General features: G+C 51.7%; 1 protein-coding gene across 1 annotated transcript in view; it reads right to left on the bottom strand.

The window, feature by feature from the left end:
* nrp2b (neuropilin 2b) overlaps positions 1-27495 on the bottom strand; it is a 222397-nt gene that overhangs the window by 33466 nt on the left and 161436 nt on the right. The window contains 3 exon segments of the mRNA XM_064976976.1: positions 535-567; positions 13982-14078; positions 14190-14464. Coding sequence (XP_064833048.1) covers positions 535-567; positions 13982-14078; positions 14190-14464 — 405 coding nt within the window.

Genomic DNA, 27495 nt, shown 5'->3' with positions numbered 1-27495 from the left:
GAACAACAAATATTTCACAGTACTGAAAATATAAAAGCTAATTCAAAACATTAGCGTGTGATGTTTCTTTAAGACTCTGTTCACCTGTTTATATGTAGAGACAACAACATAACGGGACATCATGGGATGGATGCTTGACTTCAGACATGCACACAGGGACACATGCTCTGATCATAATGCTGGGATGCATTATGTTGGTAACAGTAGCGTCCCGATTCCCACCGATATAATAACCTCGGGAACAAGTTCAATACCAACAAACTGAAAACCCGGAAGCAATTTCTCCTCTGTTTCCTTATACCTAAACAACATTCAGATGCAGTTTTGGAACAGCATAGTCATCAGTTTAAGACTATGCTTTAGAATGGAATTGAATCACATAATAGAATCAAGTAAATTAGTGTTTATGGACCAGTGTCTTAACTGCAAGCTGGGTCGGAGCGACAAGCAGGAAGCAACAAATATTCATACAGGAAGTAGACGAACGTTCGCACAGGAAACAGGAAGTAGTCAAAGATAACAAGGCCAACTCACCAGTCATGTCAGGAGGGAATGCAGCGAAGGGTTCTGAAAGAAAGAGAAGCACAAAATTGTATTAAAAAGGCAATGCCATTCTGATCAACATACAACAGCAGACTGAGAGGAAGTTAAGACTGAGAGAGGAAGGTGAGACTGAGAGGAAGGTGAGACTGAGAGAGAAAGGTGAGACTGAGAGGAAGGTGAGACTGAGAGAGGAAGGTGAGACTGAGAGGAAGGTGAGACTGAGAGAGGAAGGTGAGACTGAGAGGAAGGTGAGACTGAGAGGAAGGTGAGACTGAGAGGAAGGTGAGACTGAGAGAGGAAGGTGAGACTGAGAGGAAGGTGAGACTGAGAGGAAGGTGAGACTGAGAGGAAGGTGAGACTGAGAGGAAGGTGAGACTGAGAGGAAGGTGACACTGAGAGAGGAAGGTGAGACTGAGAGGAAGGTGAGACTGAGAGAGGAAGGTGAGACTGAGAGAAGAAGGTGAGACTGAGAGGAAGGTGAGACTGAGAGGAAGGTGAGACTGAGAGGAAGGTGAGGCTGAGAGAGGAAGGTGAGACTGAGAGGAAGGTGAGACTGAGAGGAAGGTGAGACTGAGAGGAAGGTGAGACTGAGAGAGGAAGGTGAGACTGAGAGAAGAAGGTGAGACTGAGAGGAAGGTGAGACTGAGAGGAAGGTGAGACTGAGAGAGGAAGGTGAGACTGAGAGGAAGGTGAGGCTGAGAGGAAGGTGAGACTGAGAGAGGAAGGTGAGACTGAGAGAAGAAGGTGAGACTGAGAGGAAGGTGAGACTGAGAGAGGAAGGTGAGACTGAGAGAAGAAGGTGAGACTGAGAGGAAGGTGAGACTGAGAGGAAGGTGAGACTGAGAGGAAGGTGAGACTGAGAGGAAGGTGAGACAGAGAGGAAGGTGAGACTGAGAGAGGAAGGTGAGACTGAGAGAAGAAGGTGAGACTGAGAGGAAGGTGAGACTGAGAGGAAGGTGAGACTGAGAGGAAGGTGAGACTGAGAGAAGAAGGTGAGACTGAGAGGAAGGTGAGACTGAGAGGGAGGTGAGACTGAGAGGAAGGTGAGACTGAGAGGAAGGTGAGACTGAGAGGAAGGTGAGGCTGAGAGGAAGGTGAGACTGAGAGAGGAAGGTGAGACTGAGAGAAGAAGGTGAGACTGAGAGGAAGGTGAGACTGAGAGGAAGGTGAGACTGAGAGGAAGGTGAGACTGAGAGAAGAAGGTGAGACTGAGAGGAAGGTGAGACTGAGAGGGAGGTGAGACTGAGAGGAAGGTGAGACTGAGAGGAAGGTGAGACTGAGAGGAAGGTGAGGCTGAGAGGAAGGTGAGACTGAGAGGAAGGTGAGGCTGAGAGGAAGGTGAGACTGAGAGGAAGGTGAGACTGAGAGGAAGGTGAGACTGAGAGAAGAAGGTGAGACTGAGAGGAAGGTGAGACTGAGAGGAAGGTGAGGCTGAGAGGAAGGTGAGACTGAGAGGAAGGTGAGACTGAGAGGAAGGTGAGACTGAGAGAAGAAGGTGAGACTGAGAGGAAGGTGAGACTGAGAGGAAGGTGAGACTGAGAGGAAGGTGAGGCTGAGAGGAAGGTGAGGCTGAGAGGAAGGTGAGACTGAGAGAGGAAGGTGAGACTGAGAGGAAGGTGAGACTGAGAGAGGAAGTTAAGACTGAGAGGAAGGTGAGACTGAGAGGAAGGTGAGACTGAGAGGAAGGTGAGACTGAGAGAAGAAGGTGAGACTGAGAGGAAGGTGAGACAGAGAGAGGAAGGTGAGACTGGGAGGAAGGTGAGACTGAGAGGAAGGTGAGACTGAGAGGAAGGTGAGACTGAGAGAAGAAGGTGAGACTGAGAGGAAGGTGAGACTGAGAGGAAGGTGAGACTGAGAGGAAGGTGAGACTGAGAGGAAGGTGAGGCTGAGAGGAAGGTGAGACTGAGAGGAAGGTGAGGCTGAGAGGAAGGTGAGACTGAGAGAGGAAGGTGAGACTGAGAGGAAGGTGAGACTGAGAGGAAGTTAAGACTGAGAGGAAGGTGAGACTGAGAGGAAGTTGAGACTGAGAGGAAGGTGAGACTGAGAGGAAGGTGAGACTGAGAGGAAGGTGAGACAGAGAGAGGAAGGTGAGACTGGGAGGAAGGTGAGACTGAGAGGAAGGTGAGACTGAGAGAGGAAGATGAAACTGAGAGGAAGGTGAGACTGAGAGAGGAAGGTGAGACTGAGAGAAGAAGGTGAGACTGAGAGGAAGGTGAGACTGAGAGGAAGGTGAGACTGAGAGGAAGTTAAGACTGAGAGGAAGGTGAGACTGAGAGGAAGTTGAGACTGAGAGGAAGGTGAGACTGAGAGGAAGGTGAGACTGAGAGGAAGGTGAGACAGAGAGAGGAAGGTGAGACTGGGAGGAAGGTGAGACAGAGAGAGGAAGGTGAGACTGAGAGAGGAAGTTAAGACTGAGAGGAAGGTGAGACTGAGAGGAAGGTGAGACAGAGAGAGGAAGGTGAGACTGAGAGAGGAAGTTAAGACTGAGAGGAAGGTGAGACTGAGAGGAAGTTGAGACTGAGAGGAAGGTGAGACTGAGAGGAAGGTGAGACTGAGAGGAAGGTGAGACTGAGAGGAAGGTGAGACTGAGAGGAAGGTGAGACAGAGAGAGGAAGGTGAGACTGAGAGAGGAAGTTAAGACTGAGAGGAAGGTGAGACTGAGAGGAAGGTGAGACTGAGAGGAAGGTGAGACTGAGAGGAAGGTGAGACAGAGAGAGGAAGGTGAGACTGGGAGGAAGGTGAGACTGAGAGGAAGGTGAGACTGAGAGAGGAAGGTGAGACTGAGAGGAAGGTGAGACTGAGAGAGGAAGGTGAGACTGAGAGAAGAAGGTGAGACTGAGAGGAAGGTGAGACTGAGAGGAAGGTGAGACTGAGACTGAGGAAAGGTGAGGCTGAGAGAGGAAGGTGAGACTGAGAGGAAGGTGAGACTGAGAGGAAGGTGAGACTGAGAGAGGAAGGTGAGACTGAGAGGAAGGTGAGACTGAGAGAGGAAGGTGAGACTGAGAGGAAGGTGAGACTGAGAGAGGAAGGTGAGACTGAGAGGAATGTGAGACTGAGAGAGGAAGGTGAGACTGAGAGGAAGGTGAGACTGGGAGGAAGGTGGGACTGAGAGGAAGGTGAGACTGAGAGGAAGGTGAGACTGAGAGGAAGGTGAGACTGAGAGGAAGGTGAGACTGAGAGGAAGGTGAGACTGAGAGGAAGGTGAGACAGAGGAAGGTGAGACTGAGATAGGAAGGTGAGACTGAGAGGAAGGTGAGACAGAGGAAGGTGAGACTGAGAGAGGAAGGTGAGACAGAGAGGAAGGTGACGATGAGAGGAAGGTGAGACTGAGAAGAAAGTGAGGCTGAGAGGAAGGTGAGACTGAGAGGAAGGTGAGACTGAGAGGAAGGTGAGACTGAGAGGAAGGTGAGACTAAGAGGAAGGTGAGACAGAGGAAGGTGAGACTGAGAGGAAGGTGAGACAGAGGAAGGTGAGACTGAGAGGAAGGTGAGACTGAGAGAGGAAGGTGAGACAGAGGAAGGTGAGACTGAGAGGAAGGTGAGACAGAGAGGAAGGTGAGGATGAGAGGAAGGTGAGACTGAGAAGAAGGTGAGGCTGAGAGGAAGGTGAGACTGAGAGGAAGGTGAGACTGAGAGGAAGGTGAGACTGAGAGGAAGGTGAGACTGAGAGGAAGGTGAGACTGGGAGGAAGGTGAGACTGAGAGGAAGGTGAGACTGAGAGGAAGGTGAGACTGAGAGGAAGGTGAGACTGAGAGGAAGGTGAGACTGAGAGGAAGGTGAGACTAGGAGGAAGGTGAGACTGAGAGGAAGGTGAGACTGAGAGGAAGGTGAGACTGAGAGGAAGGTGAGACTGGGAGGAAGGTGAGACAGAGGAGACTGAGAGGAAGGTGAGACTGAGAGGAAGGTGAGACTGAGAGAGGAAGGTGAGACTGGGAGAGGAAGGTGAGACTGGGAGGAAGGTGAGACTGAGAGGAAGGTGAGACTGAGAGGAAGGTGAGACTGAGAGAGGAAGTTGAGACTGAGAGGAAGGTGAGACAGAGGAAGGTGAGACTGAGAGGAAGGTGAGACTGAGAGGAAGGTGAGACTGAGAGGAAGGTGAGACTGAGATAGGAAGGTGAGACTGAGAGAGGAAGGTAAGACTGAGAGAAGAAGGCGAGACTGAGAGAGGAAGGTGAGACTGAGAGGAAGGTGAGACTGAGAGGAAGGTGAGACAGAGGAAGGTGAGACTGAGAGAGGAAGGTGAGACTGAGAGGAAGGTGAGACAGAGGAAGGTGAGACTGAGAGAGGAAGGTGAGACAGAGAGGAAGGTGAGGCTGAGAGGAAGGTGAGACTGAGAAGAAGGTGAGGCTGAGAGGAAGGTGAGACTGAGAAGAAGGTGAGGCTGAGAGGAAGGTGAGACTGAGAGGAAAGTGAGACTTAGAGGAAGGTGAGACTGGGAGGAAGGTGAGACTGAGAGGAAGGTGAGACTGAGAGGAAGGTGAGACTGAGAGGAAGTTGAGACTGAGAGGAAGGTGAGACTGAGAGGAAGGTGAGACTGAGAGGAAGGTGAGGATGAGAGGAAGGTGAGACTGAGAGAGGAAGGTGAGACTGAGAGGAAGGTGAGACTGGGAGAGGAAGGTGAGACTGAGAGGAAGGTGAGGCTGAGAGGAATGTGAGATAGAGAGGAAGGTGAGACAGAGAGAGGAAGGTGAGACTGGGAGGAAGGTGAGACTGAGAGGAAGGTGAGACTGAGAGAGGAAGGTGAGACTGAGAGGAAGGTGAGACTGAGAGGAAGGTGAGACTGAGAGGAAGGTGAGACTGAGAGGAAGGTGAGACTGAGAGAGGAAGGTGAGACTGAGAGAGGAAGGTGAGACTGAGAGAGGAAGGTGAGACTGAGAGGAAGGTGAGACAGAGAGGAAGGTGAGGATGAGAGGAAGGTGAGACTGAGAAGAAGGTGAGGCTGAGAGGAAGGTGAGACTGAGAGGAAGGTGAGACTGAGAGGAAGGTGAGACTGAGGGAAGGTGAGACTGAGAGGAAGGTGAGACTGGGAGGAAGGTGAGACTGAGAGGAGACTGAGGGAAGGTGAGACTGAGAGGAAGGTGAGACTGAGAGGAAGGTGAGACTGAGAGGAAGGTGAGACTGAGAGGAAGGTGAGACTGGGAGGAAGGTGAGACTGAGAGGAAGGTGAGACTGAGAGGAAGGTGAGACTGACAGGAAGGTGAGACTGGGAGGAAGGTGAGACTGAGAGGAAGGTGAGACTGAGAGGAAGGTGAGACTGAGAGAGGAAGGTGAGACTGGGAGAGGAAGGTCAGACTGGGAGGAAGGTGAGACTGAGAGGAAGGTGAGACTGAGAGGAAGGTGAGACTGAGAGAGGAAGTTGAGACTGAGAGGAAGGTGAGACAGAGGAAGGTGAGACTGAGAGGAAGGTGAGACTGAGAGGAAGGTGAGACTGAGATAGGAAGGTGAGACTGAGAGAGGAAGGTAAGACTGAGAGAAGAAGGTGAGACTGAGAGAGGAAGGTGAGACTGAGAGGAAGGTGAGACTGAGAGGAAGGTGAGACAGAGGAAGGTGAGACTGAGAGAGGAAGGTGAGACTGAGAGGAAGGTGAGACAGAGGAAGGTGAGACTGAGAGAGGAAGGTGAGACAGAGAGGAAGGTGAGGCTGAGAGGAAGGTGAGACTGAGAGGAAGGTGAGACAGAGGAAGGTGAGACTGAGAGAGGAAGGTGAGACTGAGAGGAAGGTGAGACAGAGGAAGGTGAGACTGAGAGAGGAAGGTGAGACAGAGAGGAAGGTGAGGCTGAGAGGAAGGTGAGGCTGAGAGGAAGTTGAGGCTGAGAGGAAGTTGAGACAGAGGAAGGTGAGACTGAGAGAGGAAGGTGAGACTGAGAGGAAAGTGAGACTGAGAGGAAGGTGAGACTGAGAGGAAGGTGAGACTGGGAGGAAGGTGAGACTGGGAGGAAGGTGAGACTGAGAGGAAGGTGAGACTGAGAGGAAGGTGAGACTGAGAGGAAGGTGAGACTGAGAGGAAGGTGAGACTGAGAGGAAGTTGAGACTGAGAGGAAGGTGAGACTGGGAGGAAGGTGAGACTGAGAGGAAGGTGAGACTGAGAGGAAGGTGAGACTGAGAGAGGAAGGTGAGACTGGGAGAGGAAGGTGAGACTGGGATGAAGGTGAGACTGAGAGGAAGGTGAGACTGAGAGAGGAAGGTGAGACTGAGAGGAAGATGAGACTGAGAGGAAGGTGAGACTGGGAGGAAGGTGAGACTGAGAGGAAGTTGAGACTGAGAGGAAGGTGAGACTGAGAGGAAGGTGAGGATGAGAGGAAGGTGAGACTGAGAGAGGAAGGTGAGACTGAGAGGAAGGTGAGACTGGGAGAGGAAGGTGAGACTGAGAGGAAGGTGAGGCTGAGAGGAATGTGAGATAGAGAGGAAGGTGAGACAGAGAGAGGAAGGTGAGACTGGGAGGAAGGTGAGACTGAGAGGAAGGTGAGACTGAGAGAGGAAGGTGAGACTGAGAGGAAGGTGAGACTGAGAGGAAGGTGAGACTGAGAGGAAGGTGAGACTGAGAGAGGAAGGTGAGACTGAGAGAGGAAGGTGAGACTGAGAGGAAGGTGAGACTGAGAGAGGAAGGTGAGACTGAGAGGAAGGTGAGACTGAGAGAGGAAGGTGAGACTGAGAGGAAGGTGAGGATGAGAGGAAGGTGAGACTGGGAGGAAGGTGAGACTGAGAGGAAGGTGAGACTGAGAGGAAGGTGAGACTGGGAGGAAGGTGAGACTGAGAGGAAGGTGAGACTGAGAGGAAGGTGAGACTGAGAGGAAGTTGAGACTGAGAGGAAGGTGAGACTGAGAGGAAGGTGAGACTGAGAGGAAGGTGAGGATGGTGAGATGAGAGGAAGGTGAGACTGAGAGAGGAAGGTGAGACTGAGAGGAAGGTGAGACTGGGAGAGGAAGGTGAGACTGAGAGGAAGGTGAGGCTGAGAGGAATGTGAGATAGAGAGGAAGGTGAGACAGAGAGAGGAAGGTGAGACTGGGAGGAAGGTGAGACTGAGAGGAAGGTGAGACTGAGAGAGGAAGGTGAGACTGAGAGGAAGGTGAGACTGAGAGGAAGGTGAGACTGAGAGGAAGGTGAGACTGAGAGGAAGGTGAGACTGAGAGAGGAAGGTGAGACTGAGAGGGAAGGTGAGACTGAGAGGAAGGTGAGACTGAGAGAGGAAGGTGAGACTGAGAGGAAGGTGAGACTGAGAGAGGAAGGTGACACTGAGAGGAAGGTGAGACTGAGAGAAGAAGGTGAGACTGAGAGGAAGGTGAGACTGAGAGGAAGGTGAGACTGAGAGGAAGGTGAGACTGAGAGGAAGGTGAGGCTGAGAGGAAGGTGAGACTGAGAGGAAGGTGAGGCTGAGAGGAAGGTGAGGCTGAGACTGAGAGAGGAAGGTGAGACTGAGAGGAAGGTGAGACTGAGAGGAAGTTAAGACTGAGAGGAAGGTGAGACTGAGAGGAAGTTGAGACTGAGAGGAAGGTGAGACTGAGAGGAAGGTGAGACTGAGAGGAAGGTGAGACAGAGAGAGGAAGGTGAGACTGGGAGGAAGGTGAGACTGAGAGGAAGGTGAGACTGAGAGAGGAAGATGAAACTGAGAGGAAGGTGAGACTGAGAGAGGAAGGTGAGACTGAGAGAAGAAGGTGAGACTGAGAGGAAGGTGAGACTGAGAGGAAGGTGAGACTGAGAGGAAGTTAAGACTGAGAGGAAGGTGAGACTGAGAGGAAGTTGAGACTGAGAGGAAGGTGAGACTGAGAGGAAGGTGAGACTGAGAGGAAGGTGAGACAGAGAGAGGAAGGTGAGACTGGGAGGAAGGTGAGACAGAGAGAGGAAGGTGAGACTGAGAGAGGAAGTTAAGACTGAGAGGAAGGTGAGACTGAGAGGAAGGTGAGACAGAGAGAGGAAGGTGAGACTGAGAGAGGAAGTTAAGACTGAGAGGAAGGTGAGACTGAGAGGAAGTTGAGACTGAGAGGAAGGTGAGACTGAGAGGAAGGTGAGACTGAGAGGAAGGTGAGACTGAGAGGAAGGTGAGACTGAGAGGAAGGTGAGACAGAGAGAGGAAGGTGAGACTGAGAGAGGAAGTTAAGACTGAGAGGAAGGTGAGACTGAGAGGAAGTTGAGACTGAGAGGAAGGTGAGACTGAGAGGAAGGTGAGACTGAGAGGAAGGTGAGACAGAGAGAGGAAGGTGAGACTGGGAGGAAGGTGAGACTGAGAGGAAGGTGAGACTGAGAGAGGAAGGTGAGACTGAGAGGAAGGTGAGACTGAGAGAGGAAGGTGAGACTGAGAGAAGAAGGTGAGACTGAGAGGAAGGTGAGACTGAGAGGAAGGTGAGACTGAGAGGAAGGTGAGGCTGAGAGAGGAAGGTGAGACTGAGAGGAAGGTGAGACTGAGAGGAAGGTGAGACTGAGAGAGGAAGGTGAGACTGAGAGGAAGGTGAGACTGAGAGAGGAAGGTGAGACTGAGAGGAAGGTGAGACTGAGAGAGGAAGGTGAGACTGAGAGGAATGTGAGACTGAGAGAGGAAGGTGAGACTGAGAGGAAGGTGAGACTGGGAGGAAGGTGGGACTGAGAGGAAGGTGAGACTGAGAGGAAGGTGAGACTGAGAGGAAGGTGAGACTGAGAGGAAGGTGAGACTGAGAGGAAGGTGAGACTGAGAGGAAGGTGAGACAGAGGAAGGTGAGACTGAGATAGGAAGGTGAGACTGAGAGGAAGGTGAGACAGAGGAAGGTGAGACTGAGAGAGGAAGGTGAGACAGAGAGGAAGGTGAGGATGAGAGGAAGGTGAGACTGAGAAGAAAGTGAGGCTGAGAGGAAGGTGAGACTGAGAGGAAGGTGAGACTGAGAGGAAGGTGAGACTGAGAGGAAGGTGAGACTAAGAGGAAGGTGAGACAGAGGAAGGTGAGACTGAGAGGAAGGTGAGACAGAGGAAGGTGAGACTGAGAGAGGAAGGTGAGACTGAGAGAGGAAGGTGAGACAGAGGAAGGTGAGACTGAGAGGAAGGTGAGACAGAGAGGAAGGTGAGGATGAGAGGAAGGTGAGACTGAGAAGAAGGTGAGGCTGAGAGGAAGGTGAGACTGAGAGGAAGGTGAGACTGAGAGGAAGGTGAGACTGAGAGGAAGGTGAGACTGAGAGGAAGGTGAGACTGGGAGGAAGGTGAGACTGAGAGGAAGGTGAGACTGAGAGGAAGGTGAGACTGAGAGGAAGGTGAGACTGAGAGGAAGGTGAGACTGAGAGGAAGGTGAGACTAGGAGGAAGGTGAGACTGAGAGGAAGGTGAGACTGAGAGGAAGGTGAGACTGAGAGGAAGGTGAGACTGGGAGGAAGGTGAGACTGAGAGGAAGGTGAGACTGAGAGGAAGGTGAGACTGAGAGAGGAAGGTGAGACTGGGAGAGGAAGGTGAGACTGGGAGGAAGGTGAGACTGAGAGGAAGGTGAGACTGAGAGGAAGGTGAGACTGAGAGAGGAAGTTGAGACTGAGAGGAAGGTGAGACAGAGGAAGGTGAGACTGAGAGGAAGGTGAGACTGAGAGGAAGGTGAGACTGAGATAGGAAGGTGAGACTGAGAGAGGAAGGTAAGACTGAGAGAAGAAGGCGAGACTGAGAGAGGAAGGTGAGACTGAGAGGAAGGTGAGACTGAGAGGAAGGTGAGACAGAGGAAGGTGAGACTGAGAGAGGAAGGTGAGACTGAGAGGAAGGTGAGACAGAGGAAGGTGAGACTGAGAGAGGAAGGTGAGACAGAGAGGAAGGTGAGGCTGAGAGGAAGGTGAGACTGAGAAGAAGGTGAGGCTGAGAGGAAGGTGAGACTGAGAAGAAGGTGAGGCTGAGAGGAAGGTGAGACTGAGAGGAAAGTGAGACTTAGAGGAAGGTGAGACTGGGAGGAAGGTGAGACTGAGAGGAAGGTGAGACTGAGAGGAAGGTGAGACTGAGAGGAAGTTGAGACTGAGAGGAAGGTGAGACTGAGAGGAAGGTGAGACTGAGAGGAAGGTGAGGATGAGAGGAAGGTGAGACTGAGAGAGGAAGGTGAGACTGAGAGGAAGGTGAGACTGGGAGAGGAAGGTGAGACTGAGAGGAAGGTGAGGCTGAGAGGAATGTGAGATAGAGAGGAAGGTGAGACAGAGAGAGGAAGGTGAGACTGGGAGGAAGGTGAGACTGAGAGGAAGGTGAGACTGAGAGAGGAAGGTGAGACTGAGAGGAAGGAGACTGAGAGGAAGGTGAGACTGAGAGGAAGGTGAGACTGAGAGGAAGGTGAGACTGAGAGAGGAAGGTGAGACTGAGAGAGGAAGGTGAGACTGAGAGAGGAAGGTGAGACTGAGAGGAAGGTGAGACAGAGAGGAAGGTGAGGATGAGAGGAAGGTGAGACTGAGAAGAAGGTGAGGCTGAGAGGAAGGTGAGACTGAGAGGAAGGTGAGACTGAGAGGAAGGTGAGACTGAGAGGAAGGTGAGACTGAGAGGAAGGTGAGACTGGGAGGAAGGTGAGACTGAGAGGAAGGTGAGACTGAGAGGAAGGTGAGACTGAGAGGAAGGTGAGACTGAGAGGAAGGTGAGACTGAGAGGAAGGTGAGACTGGGAGGAAGGTGAGACTGAGAGGAAGGTGAGACTGAGAGGAAGGTGAGACTGACAGGAAGGTGAGACTGGGAGGAAGGTGAGACTGAGAGGAAGGTGAGACTGAGAGGAAGGTGAGACTGAGAGAGGAAGGTGAGACTGGGAGAGGAAGGTCAGACTGGGAGGAAGGTGAGACTGAGAGGAAGGTGAGACTGAGAGGAAGGTGAGACTGAGAGAGGAAGTTGAGACTGAGAGGAAGGTGAGACAGAGGAAGGTGAGACTGAGAGGAAGGTGAGACTGAGAGGAAGGTGAGACTGAGATAGGAAGGTGAGACTGAGAGAGGAAGGTAAGACTGAGAGAAGAAGGTGAGACTGAGAGAGGAAGGTGAGACTGAGAGGAAGGTGAGACTGAGAGGAAGGTGAGACAGAGGAAGGTGAGACTGAGAGAGGAAGGTGAGACTGAGAGGAAGGTGAGACAGAGGAAGGTGAGACTGAGAGAGGAAGGTGAGACAGAGAGGAAGGTGAGGCTGAGAGGAAGGTGAGACTGAGAGGAAGGTGAGACAGAGGAAGGTGAGACTGAGAGAGGAAGGTGAGACTGAGAGGAAGGTGAGACAGAGGAAGGTGAGACTGAGAGAGGAAGGTGAGACAGAGAGGAAGGTGAGGCTGAGAGGAAGGTGAGGCTGAGAGGAAGTTGAGGCTGAGAGGAAGTTGAGACAGAGGAAGGTGAGACTGAGAGAGGAAGGTGAGACTGAGAGGAAAGTGAGACTGAGAGGAAGGTGAGACTGAGAGGAAGGTGAGACTGGGAGGAAGGTGAGACTGGGAGGAAGGTGAGACTGAGAGGAAGGTGAGACTGAGAGGAAGGTGAGACTGAGAGGAAGGTGAGACTGAGAGGAAGGTGAGACTGAGAGGAAGTTGAGACTGAGAGGAAGGTGAGACTGGGAGGAAGGTGAGACTGAGAGGAAGGTGAGACTGAGAGGAAGGTGAGACTGAGAGAGGAAGGTGAGACTGGGAGAGGAAGGTGAGACTGGGATGAAGGTGAGACTGAGAGGAAGGTGAGACTGAGAGAGGAAGGTGAGACTGAGAGGAAGATGAGACTGAGAGGAAGGTGAGACTGGGAGGAAGGTGAGACTGAGAGGAAGTTGAGACTGAGAGGAAGGTGAGACTGAGAGGAAGGTGAGACTGAGAGGAAGGTGAGGATGAGAGGAAGGTGAGACTGAGAGAGGAAGGTGAGACTGAGAGGAAGGTGAGACTGGGAGAGGAAGGTGAGACTGAGAGGAAGGTGAGGCTGAGAGGAATGTGAGATAGAGAGGAAGGTGAGACAGAGAGAGGAAGGTGAGACTGGGAGGAAGGTGAGACTGAGAGGAAGGTGAGACTGAGAGAGGAAGGTGAGACTGAGAGGAAGGTGAGACTGAGAGGAAGGTGAGACTGAGAGGAAGGTGAGACTGAGAGAGGAAGGTGAGACTGAGAGAGGAAGGTGAGACTGAGAGGAAGGTGAGACTGAGAGAGGAAGGTGAGACTGAGAGGAAGGTGAGACTGAGAGAGGAAGGTGAGACTGAGAGGAAGGTGAGGATGAGAGGAAGGTGAGACTGGGAGGAAGGTGAGACTGAGAGGAAGGTGAGACTGAGAGGAAGGTGAGACTGGGAGGAAGGTGAGACTGAGAGGAAGGTGAGACTGAGAGGAAGGTGAGACTGAGAGGAAGTTGAGACTGAGAGGAAGGTGAGACTGAGAGGAAGGTGAGACTGAGAGGAAGGTGAGGATGAGAGGAAGGTGAGACTGAGAGAGGAAGGTGAGACTGAGAGGAAGGTGAGACTGGGAGAGGAAGGTGAGACTGAGAGGAAGGTGAGGCTGAGAGGAATGTGAGATAGAGAGGAAGGTGAGACAGAGAGAGGAAGGTGAGACTGGGAGGAAGGTGAGACTGAGAGGAAGGTGAGACTGAGAGAGGAAGGTGAGACTGAGAGGAAGGTGAGACTGAGAGGAAGGTGAGACTGAGAGGAAGGTGAGACTGAGAGGAAGGTGAGACTGAGAGAGGAAGGTGAGACTGAGAGAGGAAGGTGAGACTGAGAGGAAGGTGAGACTGAGAGAGGAAGGTGAGACTGAGAGGAAGGTGAGACTGAGAGAGGAAGGTGACACTGAGAGGAAGGTGAGACTGAGAGAGGAAGGTGAGACTGAGAGGAAGGTGAGACTGAGAGAGGTAGTCTAGTCTACTGTACTGTGTCTAAGAGGTGGTCTAGTCTACTGTACTGTATCTAAGAGGGAGGGAGTCTAGTCTACTGTACTGTGTCTAAGAGGGAGTCTAGTCTACTGTACTGTGTCTAAGAGGGAGTCTAGTCTACTGTACTGTATCTAAGAGGGAGTCTAGTCTACTGTACTGTGTCTAAGAGGGAGTCTAGTCTACTGTACTGTGTCTAAGAGGGAGTCTAGTCTACTGTACTGTGTCTAAGAGGGAGTCTAGTAATTCCCTCTGATGACAGTGGAAGACTGTGTTAACCAAGAAGAGAGAAGAGGGAGAAAGATGTCATTAAATATAGATTAGAATCAGAGTGTAGGCGCGTGGCCTACTTTCATGGTTTTGTGAACGAGAACATTTATACGATTTTTCTTCTCTCTTTTTTTTCCCCTGTTTGTGAACTTGACTTTGGGACCATGTAGAGAGATGCAGAGACAGACAGATAGAGTGGCCCCTTTAATGAATGAGTTGGTCGAGCATAGTGCCTGCAATGCCAGGGTTGTGGGTTCGATTCCCACCGGGGGGGGGGGGGGGGTGTGTCTGTCTCTGGGCTATGCTGTGTGTCAGACAGACCAGTTGACCCGGGGAAGGTTTGCAGCCTCATGTAACTGGTGGGAATCAGTCTCCTGCTCGACAAGGTCAAAACAGACGTGAGGATGAGCTTACGGGTACACTGTTCCAGCTCAGTACTGGAGCTCATGTGGATGTTGTCGATCCAGATGTGTCCTCGGTTGCTGTGCTCAAAGAAGCCCTCAATCACCACCTTGACGGAGAGAATAGAAGATTACAGACTTCATTATTATCTCTGTGAAATAAATGAACTGTCACTAATCAAGAACACTAGTACTACGGTCTGTGGGTTCAGTCTGTGTACCTGGTACTCTTTGGGTGACTGGGGCAGGATGGTGCGACCCTCCTTCCACACGGACCCCTGGTCTCCTCTGAGGGCCCAGAGCAGAGTCTCCTCCCGGTCGTTGTCTCTGATGAGAATCCTGAGGGACCCTAGGCCCTGGTTCTCGGGCCCCTGGAGCTGGTAGTTGAAGAGCAGGCACAGCGGTCCTCTCTCAGGCCCCACAGCGGGGCTCACCAGACGGGCTCGCTGCCTCTCTGTCCTGGGGCTGGCCTCGATGTGGAGGAAATTACCCACGTCTGATGGAACACAGAGAAACCAGAGTCAGACAATATGGAGTGTCCCCTAGCCATCAATACAATATGGAGTGTCCAATAGCCATCAATACAGCAGGGAGTGTCCCCTAGCCATCAATACAGTATGGAGTGTCCCCTAGCCATCAATACAGTAGGGAGTGTCCCCTAGCCATCAATACAGTAGGGAGTGTCCCCTAGCCATCAATACAGCAGGGAGTGTCCCCTAGCCATCAATACAGCAGGGAGTGTCCCCTAGCCATCAATACAGCAGGGAGTGTCCCCTAGCCATCAATACAGCAGGGAGTGTCCCCTAGCCATCAATACAGCAGGGAGTGTCCCCTAGCCATCAATACAGCAGGGAGTGTCCCCTAGCCATCAATACAGTAGGGAGTGTCCCCTAGCCATCAATACAGCAGGGAGTGTCCCCTAGCCATCAATACAGTAGGGAGTGTCCCCTAGCCATCAATACAGTACGGAGTGTCCCCTAGCCATCAATACAGTAGGGAGTGTCCCCTAGCCATCAATACAGCAGGGAGTGTCCCCTAGCCATCAATACAGCAGGGAGTGTCCCCTAGCCATCAATACAGCAGGGAGTGTCCCCTAGCCATCAATACAGCAGGGAGTGTCCCCTAGCCATCAATACAGTAGTGAGTGTCCCCTAGCCATCAATACAGCAGGGAGTGTCCCCTAGCCATCAATACAGTAGGGAGTGTCCCCTAGCCATCAATACAGTAGGAGTGTCCATCAATACAGTAGGAGTGTCCCCTAGCCATCAATACAGTAGGGGAGTGTCCCCTAGCCATCAATACAGTAGGGAGTGTCCCCTAGCCATCAATACAGTAGGGAGTGTCCCCTAGCCATCAATACAGTAGGGAGTGTCCCCTAGCCATCAATACAGTAGGGAGTGTCCCCTAGCCATCAATACAGTAGGGAGTGTCCCCCTAGCCATCAATACAGTAGGGAGTGTCCCCCCATCAATACAGCCATCAATACAGTAGGGAGTGTCCCCTAGCCATCAATACAGTAGGGAGTGTCCCCTAGCCATCAATACAGTAGGGAGTGTCCCCTAGCCATCAATACAGTAGGGAGTGTCCCCTAGCCATCAATACAGTAGGGAGTGTCCCCCATCAATACAGTAGGGAGTGTCCCCTAGCCATCAATACAGTAGGGAGTGTCCCCTAGCCATCAATACAGTAGGGAGTGTCCCCTAGCCATCAATACAGTAGGGAGTGTCCCCTAGCCATCAATACAGTAGGGAGTGTCCAATAGCCATCAATACAGTAGGGAGTGTCCCCTAGCCATCAATACAGTAGGGAGTGTCCAATAGCCATCAATACAGTAGGGAGTGTCCAATAGCCATCAATACAGTAGGGAGTGTCCCCTAGCCATCAATACAGTAGGGAGTGTCCCCTAGCCATCAATACAGTAGGGAGTGTCCCCTAGCCATCAATACAGTAGGGAGTGTCCCCTAGCCATCAATACAATATGGAGTGTCCAATAGCCATCAATACAGTAGGGAGTGTCCCCTAGCCATCAATACAGTAGGGAGTGTCCCCTAGCCATCAATACAGTATGGAGTGTCCCCTAGCCATCAATACAGTAGGGAGTGTCCCCTAGCCATCAATACAGTAGGGAGTGTCCACTAGCCATCAATACAGTAGGGAGTGTCCCCTAGCCATCAATACAGTAGGGAGTGTCCCCTAGCCATCAATACAGTAGGGAGTGTCCCCTAGCCATCAATACAGTAGGGAGTGTCCCCTAGCCATCAATACAGTAGGGAGTGTCCCCTAGCCATCAATACAGTAGGGAGTGTCCCCTAGCCATCAATACAGTAGGGAGTGTCCCTAGCCATCAATACAGTAGGGAGTGTCCCCTAGCCATCAATACAGTAGGGAGTGTCCCCTAGCCATCAATACAGTAGGGAGTGTCCCCTTGCCATCAATACAGTAGGGAGTGTCCCCTAGCCATCAATACAGTAGGGAGTGTCCAATAGCCATCAATACAGTAGGGAGTGTCCCCTAGCCATCAATACAGTAGGGAGTGTCCCCTAGCCATCAATACAGTAGGGAGTGTCCCCTAGCCATCAATACAGTAGGGAGTGTCCCCTAGCCATCAATACAGTAGGGAGTGTCCCCTAGCCATCAATACAGTAGGGAGTGTCCCCTAGCCATCAATACAGTATGGAGTGTCCCCTAGCCATCAATACAGTAGGGAGTGTCCCCTAGCCATCAATACAGTAGGGAGTGTCCCCTAGCCATCAATACAGTAGGGAGTGTCCCCTAGCCATCAATACAGTAGGGAGTGTCCCCTAGCCATCAATACAGTAGGGGAGTGTCCCCTAGCCATCAATACAGTAGGGAGTGTCCAATAGCCATCAATACAGTAGGGAGTGTCCCCTAGCCATCAATACAGTAGGGAGTGTCCCCTAGCCATCAATACAGTAGGGAGTGTCCCCTAGCCATCAATACAGTAGGGAGTGTCCCTAGCCATCAATACAGTAGGGGGAGTGTCCCCTAGCCATCAATACAGTAGGGAGTGTCCCCTAGCCATCAATACAGTAGGGAGTGTCCAATAGCCATCAATACAGTAGGGAGTGTCCCCTAGACATCAATACAGTAGGGAGTGTCCCCTAGCCATCAATACAGTAGGGAGTGTCCAATAGCCATCAATACAGTAGGGAGTGTCCCCTAGCCATCAATACAGTAGGGAGTGTCCCCTAGCCATCAATACAGTAGGGAGTGTCCCCTAGCCATCAATACAGTAGGGAGTGTCCCCTAGCCATCAATACAGTAGGGAGTGTCCCCTAGCCATCAATACAGTAGGGAGTGTCCCCTAGCCATCAATACAGTAGGGAGTGTCCCCTAGCCATCAATACAGTAGGGAGTGTCCCCTAGCCATCAATACAGTAGGGAGTGTCCCCTAGCCATCAATACAGTAGGGAGTGTCCCTAGCCATCAATACAGTAGGGAGTGTCCCCTAGCCATCAATACAGCCATCAATACAGTAGGGAGTGTCCCTAGCCATCAATACAGTAGGGAGTGTCCCCTAGCCATCAATACAGTAGGGAGTGTCCCCTAGCCATCAATACAGTAGGGAGTGTCCAATAGCCATCAATACAGTAGGGAGTGTCCCCTAGCCATCAATACAGTAGGGAGTGTCCCCTAGCCATCAATACAGTAGGGAGTGTCCAATAGCCATCAATACAGTATGGAGTGTCCAATAGCCATCAATACAGTAGGGAGTGTCCCCTAGCCATCAATACAGTAGGGAGTGTCCAATAGCCATCAATACAGTAGGGAGTGTCCCCTAGCCATCAATACAGTAGGGAGTGTCCAATAGCCATCAATACAGTATGGAGTGTCCAATAGCCATCAATACAGTATGAGTGTCCAATAGCCATCAATACAGCAGGGAGTGTCCCCTAGCCATCAATACAGTAGGGAGTGTCCCCTAGCCATCAATACAGTAGGGAGTGTCCCCTAGCCATCAATACAGTAGGGAGTGTCCCCTAGCCATCAATACAGTAGGGAGTGTCCCCTAGCCATCAATACAGCAGGGAGTGTCCCCTAGCCATCAATACAGTAGGGAGTGTCCCCTAGCCATCAATACAGTAGGGAGTGTCCCCTAGCCATCAATACAGTAGGGAGTGTCCCCTTGCCATCAATACAGTAGGGAGTGTCCCCTAGCCATCAATACAGTAGGGAGTGTCCCCTAGCCATCAATACAGTAGGGAGTGTCCCCTAGCCATCAATACAGTAGGGAGTGTCCCCTCAGCCATCAATACAGTAGGGAGTGTCCCCTTGCCATCAATACAGTAGGGAGTGTCCCCTAGCCATCAATACAGTAGGGAGTGTCCCCTAGCCATCAATACAGTAGGGAGTGTCCCCTAGCCATCAATACAGTAGGGAGTGTCCCCTAGCCATCAATACAGTAGGGAGTGTCCCCTAGCCATCAATACAGTAGGGAGTGTCCCCTAGCCATCAATACAGTAGGGAGTGTCCCCTAGCCATCAATACAGTAGGGAGTGTCCCCTTGCCATCAATACAGTAGGGAGTGTCCCCTAGCCATCAATACAGTAGGGAGTGTCCCCTAGCCATCAATACAGTAGGGAGTGCCATCCCCCTAGCCATCAATACAGTAGGGAGTGTCCCCTAGCCATCAATACAGTAGGGAGTGTCCCCTAGCCATCAATACAGTAGGGAGTGTCCCCTAGCCATCAATACAGTAGGGAGTGTCCCCTAGCCATCAATACAGTATGGAGTGTCCCCTAACCATCAATACAGTAGGGAGTGTCCCCTAGCCATCAATACAGTAGGGAGTGGCCCCTAGCCATCAATACAGTAGGGAGTGTCCCCTAGCCATCAATACAGTAGGGAGTGTCCCCTAGCCATCAATACAGTATGGAGTGTCCCCTAGCCATCAATACAGTAGGGAGTGTCCCCTAGCCATCAATACAGTAGGGAGTGTCCCCTAGCCATCAATACAGTATGGAGTGTCCCCTAGCCATCAATACAGTAGGGAGTGTCCCCTAGCCATCAATACAGTAGGGAGTGTCCCCTAGCCATCAATACAGTAGGGAGTGTCCCCTAGCCATCAATACAGTAGGGAGTGTCCTCTTGCTTGGCTAATGCTTGGCTATGAAAATACAACTGACATTTGCTTCTGATGTACTAACCTGTTGTACCCTTTACAACCCTGCTGGTCATCTATGAACATTTGAACATCTTGGCCATGTTCTGTTATAATCTCCACCCGGCACAGCCAGAAGAGGACTGGCCACCCCTCATAGCCTGGTTCCTCTCTAGGTTTCTTCCTAGGTTTTGGCCATTCTAGGGGAGTTTTTCCTAGCCACCGTGCTTCTACACCTGCATTGCTTGCTGTTTGGGGTTTTAGGCTGGGTTTCTGTACAGCACTTTGAGACATCAGCTGATGTACGAAGGGCTATATAAATACATTTGATTGATTGATTGATAGCCTGTCTTCTCTCAAGAACCGGGTCTGCCTACGACTGTGTCTCTTAATAGCAAGGTTATGCTCACTGTGTCTGTACATAGTCAATGGTTTTCTTAATGTTTGGTCAGTCAAAGTGGTCAGGTAACCTTTCACTGTGTGCTCGCTGTTTAGGGCCAGATTGCATTCTAATTTGATCTTTTTTTTTTTGGGTTGATTCTTTCCAGTGTGATAAATAGTTATCTTTTTGTTTTCTCATGATTTGGTTGGGTCTAAATGTGTTTGTTTTTTTTGTCCTGGGGCTCTGTGGGGTGTGTTTGTGTTTGTGAACAGAGCCCCAGGACCAGCTTGCTTAGGGGACTCTTCTCCAGGTTCATCTCTCTGTATGTGATGGCTTTGTTATGGAAGGTTTGGGAATCGCTTCCTTTTAGGTGGTTGTAGAATTTTATAGATTTTGCTAACTTGCGGTTATTGTCCTAAATCTGCTCTGCATGTCTGGGGTTTTGACCTGTTTTGGAGCACCATTATTTTGGTCTTACTGAGATTTACTGTCATGGCCCAGGTCTGTCAGGGCCCAGGTCTGTCAGGGCCCAAGTTTGTCAGGGTCCAGGTCTGTCAGGGCCCAGGTCTGTCAGGGCCCAGGTCTGTCAGGGCCCAAGTCTGTCAGAGTCCAGGTCTGTCAGGGCCCAAGTCTGTCAGAGTCCAGGTCTGTTAGGGCCCAAGTCTGTCAGGGCCCAGGTCTGTCAGGGTCCAGGTCTGTCAGGACCCAGGTCTGTCAGGGTCCAGGTATGTCAGGGCCCAGGTCTGTCAGGGCCCAGGTCTGTCAGGTCCCAGGTCTGTCAGGGCCCAGGTATGTCAGAATCTGTGCAGAAGATCTAGGTGCTGCTGTAGGCCCTCCTTGGTTGGTGACAGAAGCACCAGATCATCAGCAAAGAGTAGACATTTGACTTCTCTCTGTCTCTTCTTCTTCCTCTGTCTCTCTCTGTCATCTCACCTCTTATCACAATCTTAATCACTCTCTCTCTCTCTCACACACACCATTTTTCACAGCAGTTATAATCCTCTGAACCCCTTCCCCTCTCAGCCACAGAGAAGAGCTGATTTATTGATATTATTTTACAGCCGTTCTTTCCAGTTAGATAAAACTTTGATGAATTAGAAACACATCAAGAAGAATGAATTATAAATCAAGGTTGATGAGGAAGTAACTAACTATTTCTTCACAGTGTCTGTGTCCCATATTGCACTCTAAGTCCTACATAGTGCACTACTTTTGTCCAGGGGCCATAAGGGGTTATTTATAGAATAGGGAGCCATTTGGGAAACCCAAAATAAAGTGCCTAAATTGCTCTTCTCTTTAATTAATACAGTCCAAACTTGTTTCTGTTTGATCCTGGGAAGGATAAATTAATTCTACTTCTTGTTGGTGCTGAGTCCCAAATGGCACCCTAGGGCCAATAAGGCTCTTGTCAAAAGTAGTGCACTATATACCGAATAGGGCGCTATTTGGGAAGCACAATGCTAAATGCAGTACTACTTAGCATAAAGTGATCTGCCTGTGAGGTAACACACAGTGATCTGCCTGTGAGGTAACACACAGTGATCTGCCTATGAGGTAACACACAGTGATCTGCCTATGAGGTAACACACAGTGATCTGCCTGTGAGGTAACACACAGTGATCTGCCTGTGAGGTAACACACAGTGATCTGCCTGTGAGGTAACACACAGTGATCTGCCTGTGAGGTAACACACAGTGATCTGCCTGTGAGGTAACACACAGTGATCTGCCTATGAGGTAACACACAGTGATCTGCCTATGAGGTAACACACAGTGATCTGCCAGTGAGGTAACACACAGTGATCTGCCAGTGAGGTAACACACAGTGATCTGCCTGTGAGGTAACACACAGTGATCTGCCTGTGAGGTAACACACAGTGATCTGCCTGTGAGGTAACACACAGTGATCTGCCAGTGAGGTAACACACAGTGATCTGCCTGTGAGGTAACACACAGTGATCTGCCAGTGAGGAAACACACAGTGATCTGCCTATGAGGTAACACACAGTGATCTGCCTGTGAGGTAACACACAGTGATCTGCCTGTGAGGTAACCCCCAGTGATCTGCCAGTGAGGTAACACACAGTGATCTGCCAGTGAGGTAACACACAGTGATCTGCCTGTGAGGTAACACACAGTGATCTGCCTGTGAGGTAACCCCCAGTGATCTGCCAGTGAGGTAACACACAGTGATCTGCCAGTGAGGTAACACACAGTGATCTGCCTGTGAGGTAACACACAGTGATCTGCCTGTGAGGTAACCCCCAGTGATCTGCCAGTGAGGTAACCCCCAGTGATCTGCCTGTGAGGTAACCCCAGTGATCTGCCTGTGAGGTAACCCCCAGTGATCTGCCAGTGAGGTAACACACAGTGATCTGCCTGTGAGGTAACACACAGTGATCTGCCTGTGAGGTAACCCCCAGTGATCTGCCAGTGAGGTAACCCCCAGTGATCTGCCTGTGAGGTAACCCCCAGTGATCTGCCTGTGAGGTAACACACAGTGATCTGCCTGTGAGGTAACACACAGTGATCTGCCTGTGAGGTAACCCCCAGTGATCTGCCAGTGAGGTAACCCCCAGTGATCTGCCAGTGAGGTAACCCCCAGTGATCTGCCAGTGAGGTAACCCCCAGTGATCTGCCTGTGAGGTAACCCACAGTGATCTGCCTGTGAGGGAGAACCCACAGTGATCTGCCTGTGAGGTAACCCCCAGTGATCTGCCTGTGAGGTAACCCCCAGTGATCTGCCTGTGAGGTAACCCCCAGTGATCTGCCTGTGAGGGAGAACCCACAGTGATCTGCCTGTGAGGTAACCCCCAGTGATCTGCCTGTGAGGTAACCCCCAGTGATCTGCCTGTGAGGTAACCCCCAGTGATCTGCCTGTGAGGGAGAACACACAGTGATCTGCCTGTGAGGTAACCCCCAGTGATCTGCCTGTGAGGTAACCCCCAGTGATCTGCCTGTGAGGGAGAACCCACAGTGATCTGCCTGTGAGGTAACCCCCAGTGATCTGCCTGTGAGGGAGAACACACAGTGATCTGCCTGTGAGGGAGAACACACAGTGATCTGCCTGTGAGGGAGAACACAAAGTGATCTGCCTGTGAGGTAACCCCCAGTGATCTGCCTGTGAGGTAACTCACAGTGATCTGCCTGTGAGGTAACCCCCAGTGATCTGCCAGTGAGGTAACACACAGTGATCTGCCTGTGAGGTAACCCCCAGTGATCTGCCTGTGAGGTAACCCCCAGTGATCTGCCAGTGAGGTAACCCACAGTGATCTGCCTGTGAGGTAACCCCCAGTGATCTGCCTGTGAGGTAACCCCCAGTGATCTGCCTGTGAGGTAACACACAGTGATCTGCCTGTGAGGTAACCCACAGTGATCTGCCTGTGAGGTAACCCCCAGTGATCTGCCTGTGAGGTAACACACAGTGATCTGCCTGTGAGGGAGAACACACAGTGATCTGCCTGTGAGGTAACACACAGTGATCTGCCTGTGAGGTAACACACAGTGATCTGCCAGTGAGGTAACCCCCAGTGATCTGCCTGTGAGGTAACCCCCAGTGATCTGCCAGTGAGGTAACACACAGTGATCTGCCTGTGAGGTAACCCCCAGTGATCTGCCTGTGAGGTAACCCCAGTGATCTGCCTGTGAGGTAACCCCAGTGATCTGCCTATGAGGTAACCCCCAGTGATCTGCCTGTGAGGTAACCCACAGTGATCTGCCTGTGAGGGAGAACACACAGTGATATGCCTGTGAGGTAACACACAGTGATCTGCCTGTGAGGTAACCCCCAGTGATCTGCCTGTGAGGTAACCCCCAGTGATTTGCCAGTGAGGTAACACACAGTGATCTGCCTGTGAGGTAACCCCCAGTGATCTGCCAGTGAGGTAACACACAGTGATCTGCCTGTGAGGTAACCCACAGTGATCTGCCTGTGAGGTAACCCCCAGTGATCTGCCTGTGAGGTAACCCCCAGTGATCTGCCTGTGAGGTAACACACAGTGATCTGCCTGTGAGGGAGAACACACAGTGATCTGCCTGTGAGGTAACACACAGTGATCTGCCTGTGAGGTAACACACAGTGATCTGCCAGTGAGGTAACCCCCAGTGATCTGCCTGTGAGGTAACCCCCAGTGATCTGCCAGTGAGGTAACACACAGTGATCTGCCTGTGAGGTAACCCCCAGTGATCTGCCTGTGAGGTAACCCCCAGTGATCTGCCTGTGAGATAACTCCCAGTGATCTGCCTATGAGGTAACCCCCAGTGATCTGCCTGTGAGGTAACCCACAGTGATCTGCCTGTGAGGGAGAACACACAGTGATCTGCCTGTGAGGTAACCCCCAGTGATCTGCCTGTGAGGGAGAACACACAGTGATCTGCCAGTGAGGTAACCCCCAGTGATCTGCCTGTGAGGAAACCCCCAGTGATCTGCCTGTGAGGTAACCCCCAGTGATCTGCCTGTGAGGGAGAACACACAGTGATCTGCCTGTGAGGTAACCCACAGTGATCTGCCTGTGAGGTAACCCCCAGTGATCTGCCTGTGAGGTAACCCCCAGTGATCTGCCAGTGAGGTAACCCACAGTGATCTGCCTGTGAGGTAACCCACAGTGATCTGCCTGTGAGGTAACCCCCAGTGATCTGCCTGTGAGGTAACCCCCAGTGATCTGCCTGTGAGGTAACCCCCAGTGATCTGCCTGTGAGGTAACCCCCAGTGATCTGCCTGTGAGGTAACCCCCAGTGATCTGCCTGTGAGGTAACCCCCAGTGATCTGCCAGTGAGGTAACCCACAGTGATCTGCCTGTGAGGTAACCCACAGTGATCTGCCTGTGAGGTAACCCCCAGTGATCTGCCTGTGAGGTAACCCACAGTGATCTGCCTGTGAGGTAACCCCCAGTGATCTGCCTGTGAGGTAACCCCCAGTGATCTGCCAGTGAGGTAACCCCCAGTGATCTGCCAGTGAGGTAACCCACAGTGATCTGCCTGTGAGGTAACCCCCAGTGATCTGCCTGTGAGGTAACCCCCAGTGATCTGCCTGTGAGGTAACACACAGTGATCTGCCTGTGAGGTAACCCACAGTGATCTGCCTGTGAGGTAACCCCCAGTGATCTGCCTGTGAGGGAGAACACACAGTGATCTGCCTGTGAGGTAACACACAGTGATCTGCCTGTGAGGTAACACACAGTGATCTGCCAGTGAGGTAACCCCCAGTGATCTGCCTGTGAGGTAACCCCCAGTGATCTGCCAGTGAGGTAACACACAGTGATCTGCCTGTGAGGTAACCCCCAGTGATCTGCCAGTGAGGTAACACACAGTGATCTGCCTGTGAGGTAACCCCCAGTGATCTGCCTGTGAGGTAACCCCCAGTGATCTGCCTGTGAGGTAACCCCCAGTGATCTGCCTATGAGGTAACCCCCAGTGATCTGCCTGTGAGGTAACCCACAGTGATCTGCCTGTGAGGGAGAACACACAGTGATATGCCTGTGAGGTAACACACAGTGATCTGCCTGTGAGGTAACCCCCAGTGATCTGCCTGTGAGGTAACCCCCAGTGATTTGCCAGTGAGGTAACACACAGTGATCTGCCTGTGAGGTAACCCCCAGTGATCTGCCAGTGAGGTAACACACAGTGATCTGCCTGTGAGGTAACCCACAGTGATCTGCCTGTGAGGTAACCCCCAGTGATCTGCCTGTGAGGTAACCCTCAGTGATCTGCCTGTGAGGTAACACACAGTGATCTGCCTGTGAGGGAGAACACACAGTGATCTGCCTGTGAGGTAACACACAGTGATCTGCCTGTGAGGTAACACACAGTGATCTGCCAGTGAGGTAACCCCCAGTGATCTGCCTGTGAGGTAACCCCCAGTGATCTGCCAGTGAGGTAACACACAGTGATCTGCCTGTGAGGTAACCCCCAGTGATCTGCCTGTGAGGTAACCCCCAGTGATCTGCCTGTGAGGTAACCCCAGTGATCTGCCTATGAGGTAACCCCCAGTGATCTGCCTGTGAGGTAACCCACAGTGATCTGCCTGTGAGGGAGAACACACAGTGATCTGCCTGTGAGGTAACCCCCAGTGATCTGCCTGTGAGGGAGAACACACAGTGATCTGCCAGTGAGGTAACCCCCAGTGATCTGCCTGTGAGGAAACCCCCAGTGATCTGCCTGTGAGGTAACCCCCAGTGATCTGCCTGTGAGGGAGAACACACAGTGATCTGCCTGTGAGGTAACCCACAGTGATCTGCCTGTGAGGTAACCCCCAGTGATCTGCCTGTGAGGTAACCCCAGTGATCTGCCAGTGAGGTAACCCACAGTGATCTGCCTGTGAGGTAACCCACAGTGATCTGCCTGTGAGGTAACCCCCAGTGATCTGCCTGTGAGGTAACCCCCAGTGATCTGCCTGTGAGGTAACCCCAGTGATCTGCCTGTGAGGTAACCCCAGTGATCTGCCTGTGAGGTAACCCCCAGTGATCTGCCTGTGAGGTAACCCCCAGTGATCTGCCAGTGAGGTAACCCACAGTGATCTGCCTGTGAGGTAACCCACAGTGATCTGCCTGTGAGGTAACCCCCAGTGATCTGCCTGTGAGGTAACCCACAGTGATCTGCCTGTGAGGTAACCCCCAGTGATCTGCCTGTGAGGTAACCCCCAGTGATCTGCCAGTGAGGTAACCCCCAGTGATCTGCCAGTGAGGTAACCCACAGTGATCTGCCTGTGAGGTAACCCCCAGTGATCTGCCTGTGAGGTAACCCCCAGTGATCTGCCAGTGAGGTAACCCCCAGTGATCTGCCTGTGAGGTAACCCCCAGTGATCTGCCTGTGAGGTAACCCCCAGTGATCTGCCTGTGAGGTAACCCCCAGTGATCTGCCTGTGAGGTAACCCCCAGTGATCTGCCAGTGAGGTAACCCCCAGTGATCTGCCTGTGAGGTAACCCCCAGTGATCTGCCAGTGAGGTAACACTTGCATGTGAGTGTCTGCCTTGTGTGTGTACCCTGAGCCGTAGTGCACACCTTCCCCTCAGAGGAGCTAGCTAGACTAATGCACTTGATTAAACAACGACTTCCTGTTATGTTACTGGGTCGGACATTTCTTCTTCTTCTTCTCTCTCTCTCTGTGTGGTGAGCAGGAGCACACATTGGTGAATGTGAAGGTCAGACAGTATCTCCGTCCCAAACGGAACCCTCTATGGTGCATGACGTCTGATGGGCTTCACTTCCTGTTACAGCCTGGCGTATTGGGAGGCTGCGTGCATTCATAGTGCTCCAACGTGAAGTCACTTCCTGTTACAGCCTGGCGTGTTGGGAGGCTGCGTGCATTCATAGTGCTCCAACGTGAAGTCACTTCCTGTTACAGCCTGGCGTATTGGGAGGCTGCGTGCATTCATAGTGCTCCAACGTGAAGTCACTTCCTGTTACAGCCTGGTGTGTTGGGCGGCTGCGTGCATTCATAGTGCTCCAACGTGAAGTCACTTCCTGTTACAGCCTGGCGTATTGGGAGGCTGCGTGCATTCATAGTGCTCCAACGTGAAGTCACTTCCTGTTACAGCCTGGTGTGTTGGGAGGCTGCGTGCATTCATAGTGCTCCAACGTGAAGTCACTTCCTGTTACAGCCTGGCGTGTTGGGAGGCTGCGTGCATTCATAGTGCTCCAATGTGAAGTCACTTCCTGTTACAGCCCGGTGTGTTGGACCTGAGAGAGAGAGACTGCTGGATCAGCCGCCTAGCAGAGTGTCATGCCCTGGCCTTAGTTATCTTTGTTTAATTTATTATTTTGGTTAGGTCAGGGTGTGACATGGGGGATTTAGGTGTTTTTTTCCTGGTATAAGGTTTTTTGTATGTTTATGGGGCTGTTTCCTTTCTAGGTATTTTGTATGTCTATGGTTGTCTAGATTGGTTCTCAATTAGAGGCAGCTGTCTATCGTTGTCTCTGATTGGGAACCATATTTAGGCAGCCATATTCTTTGGGGGGTTTGTGGGTGATTGTTTCCGTGTCTGTGTTTGTTTCACCACTCGGTACTGTCTCGGTTTTCACATGTA

This window comes from Oncorhynchus masou, chromosome 10 (genome assembly GCF_036934945.1).
Source record: "Oncorhynchus masou masou isolate Uvic2021 chromosome 10, UVic_Omas_1.1, whole genome shotgun sequence".
Lineage (NCBI taxonomy): Eukaryota > Metazoa > Chordata > Actinopteri > Salmoniformes > Salmonidae > Oncorhynchus > Oncorhynchus masou.
The sequence above is the reverse complement of the archived record's forward strand: the minus strand, read 5'-3'. Positions and strand labels throughout refer to the sequence as shown.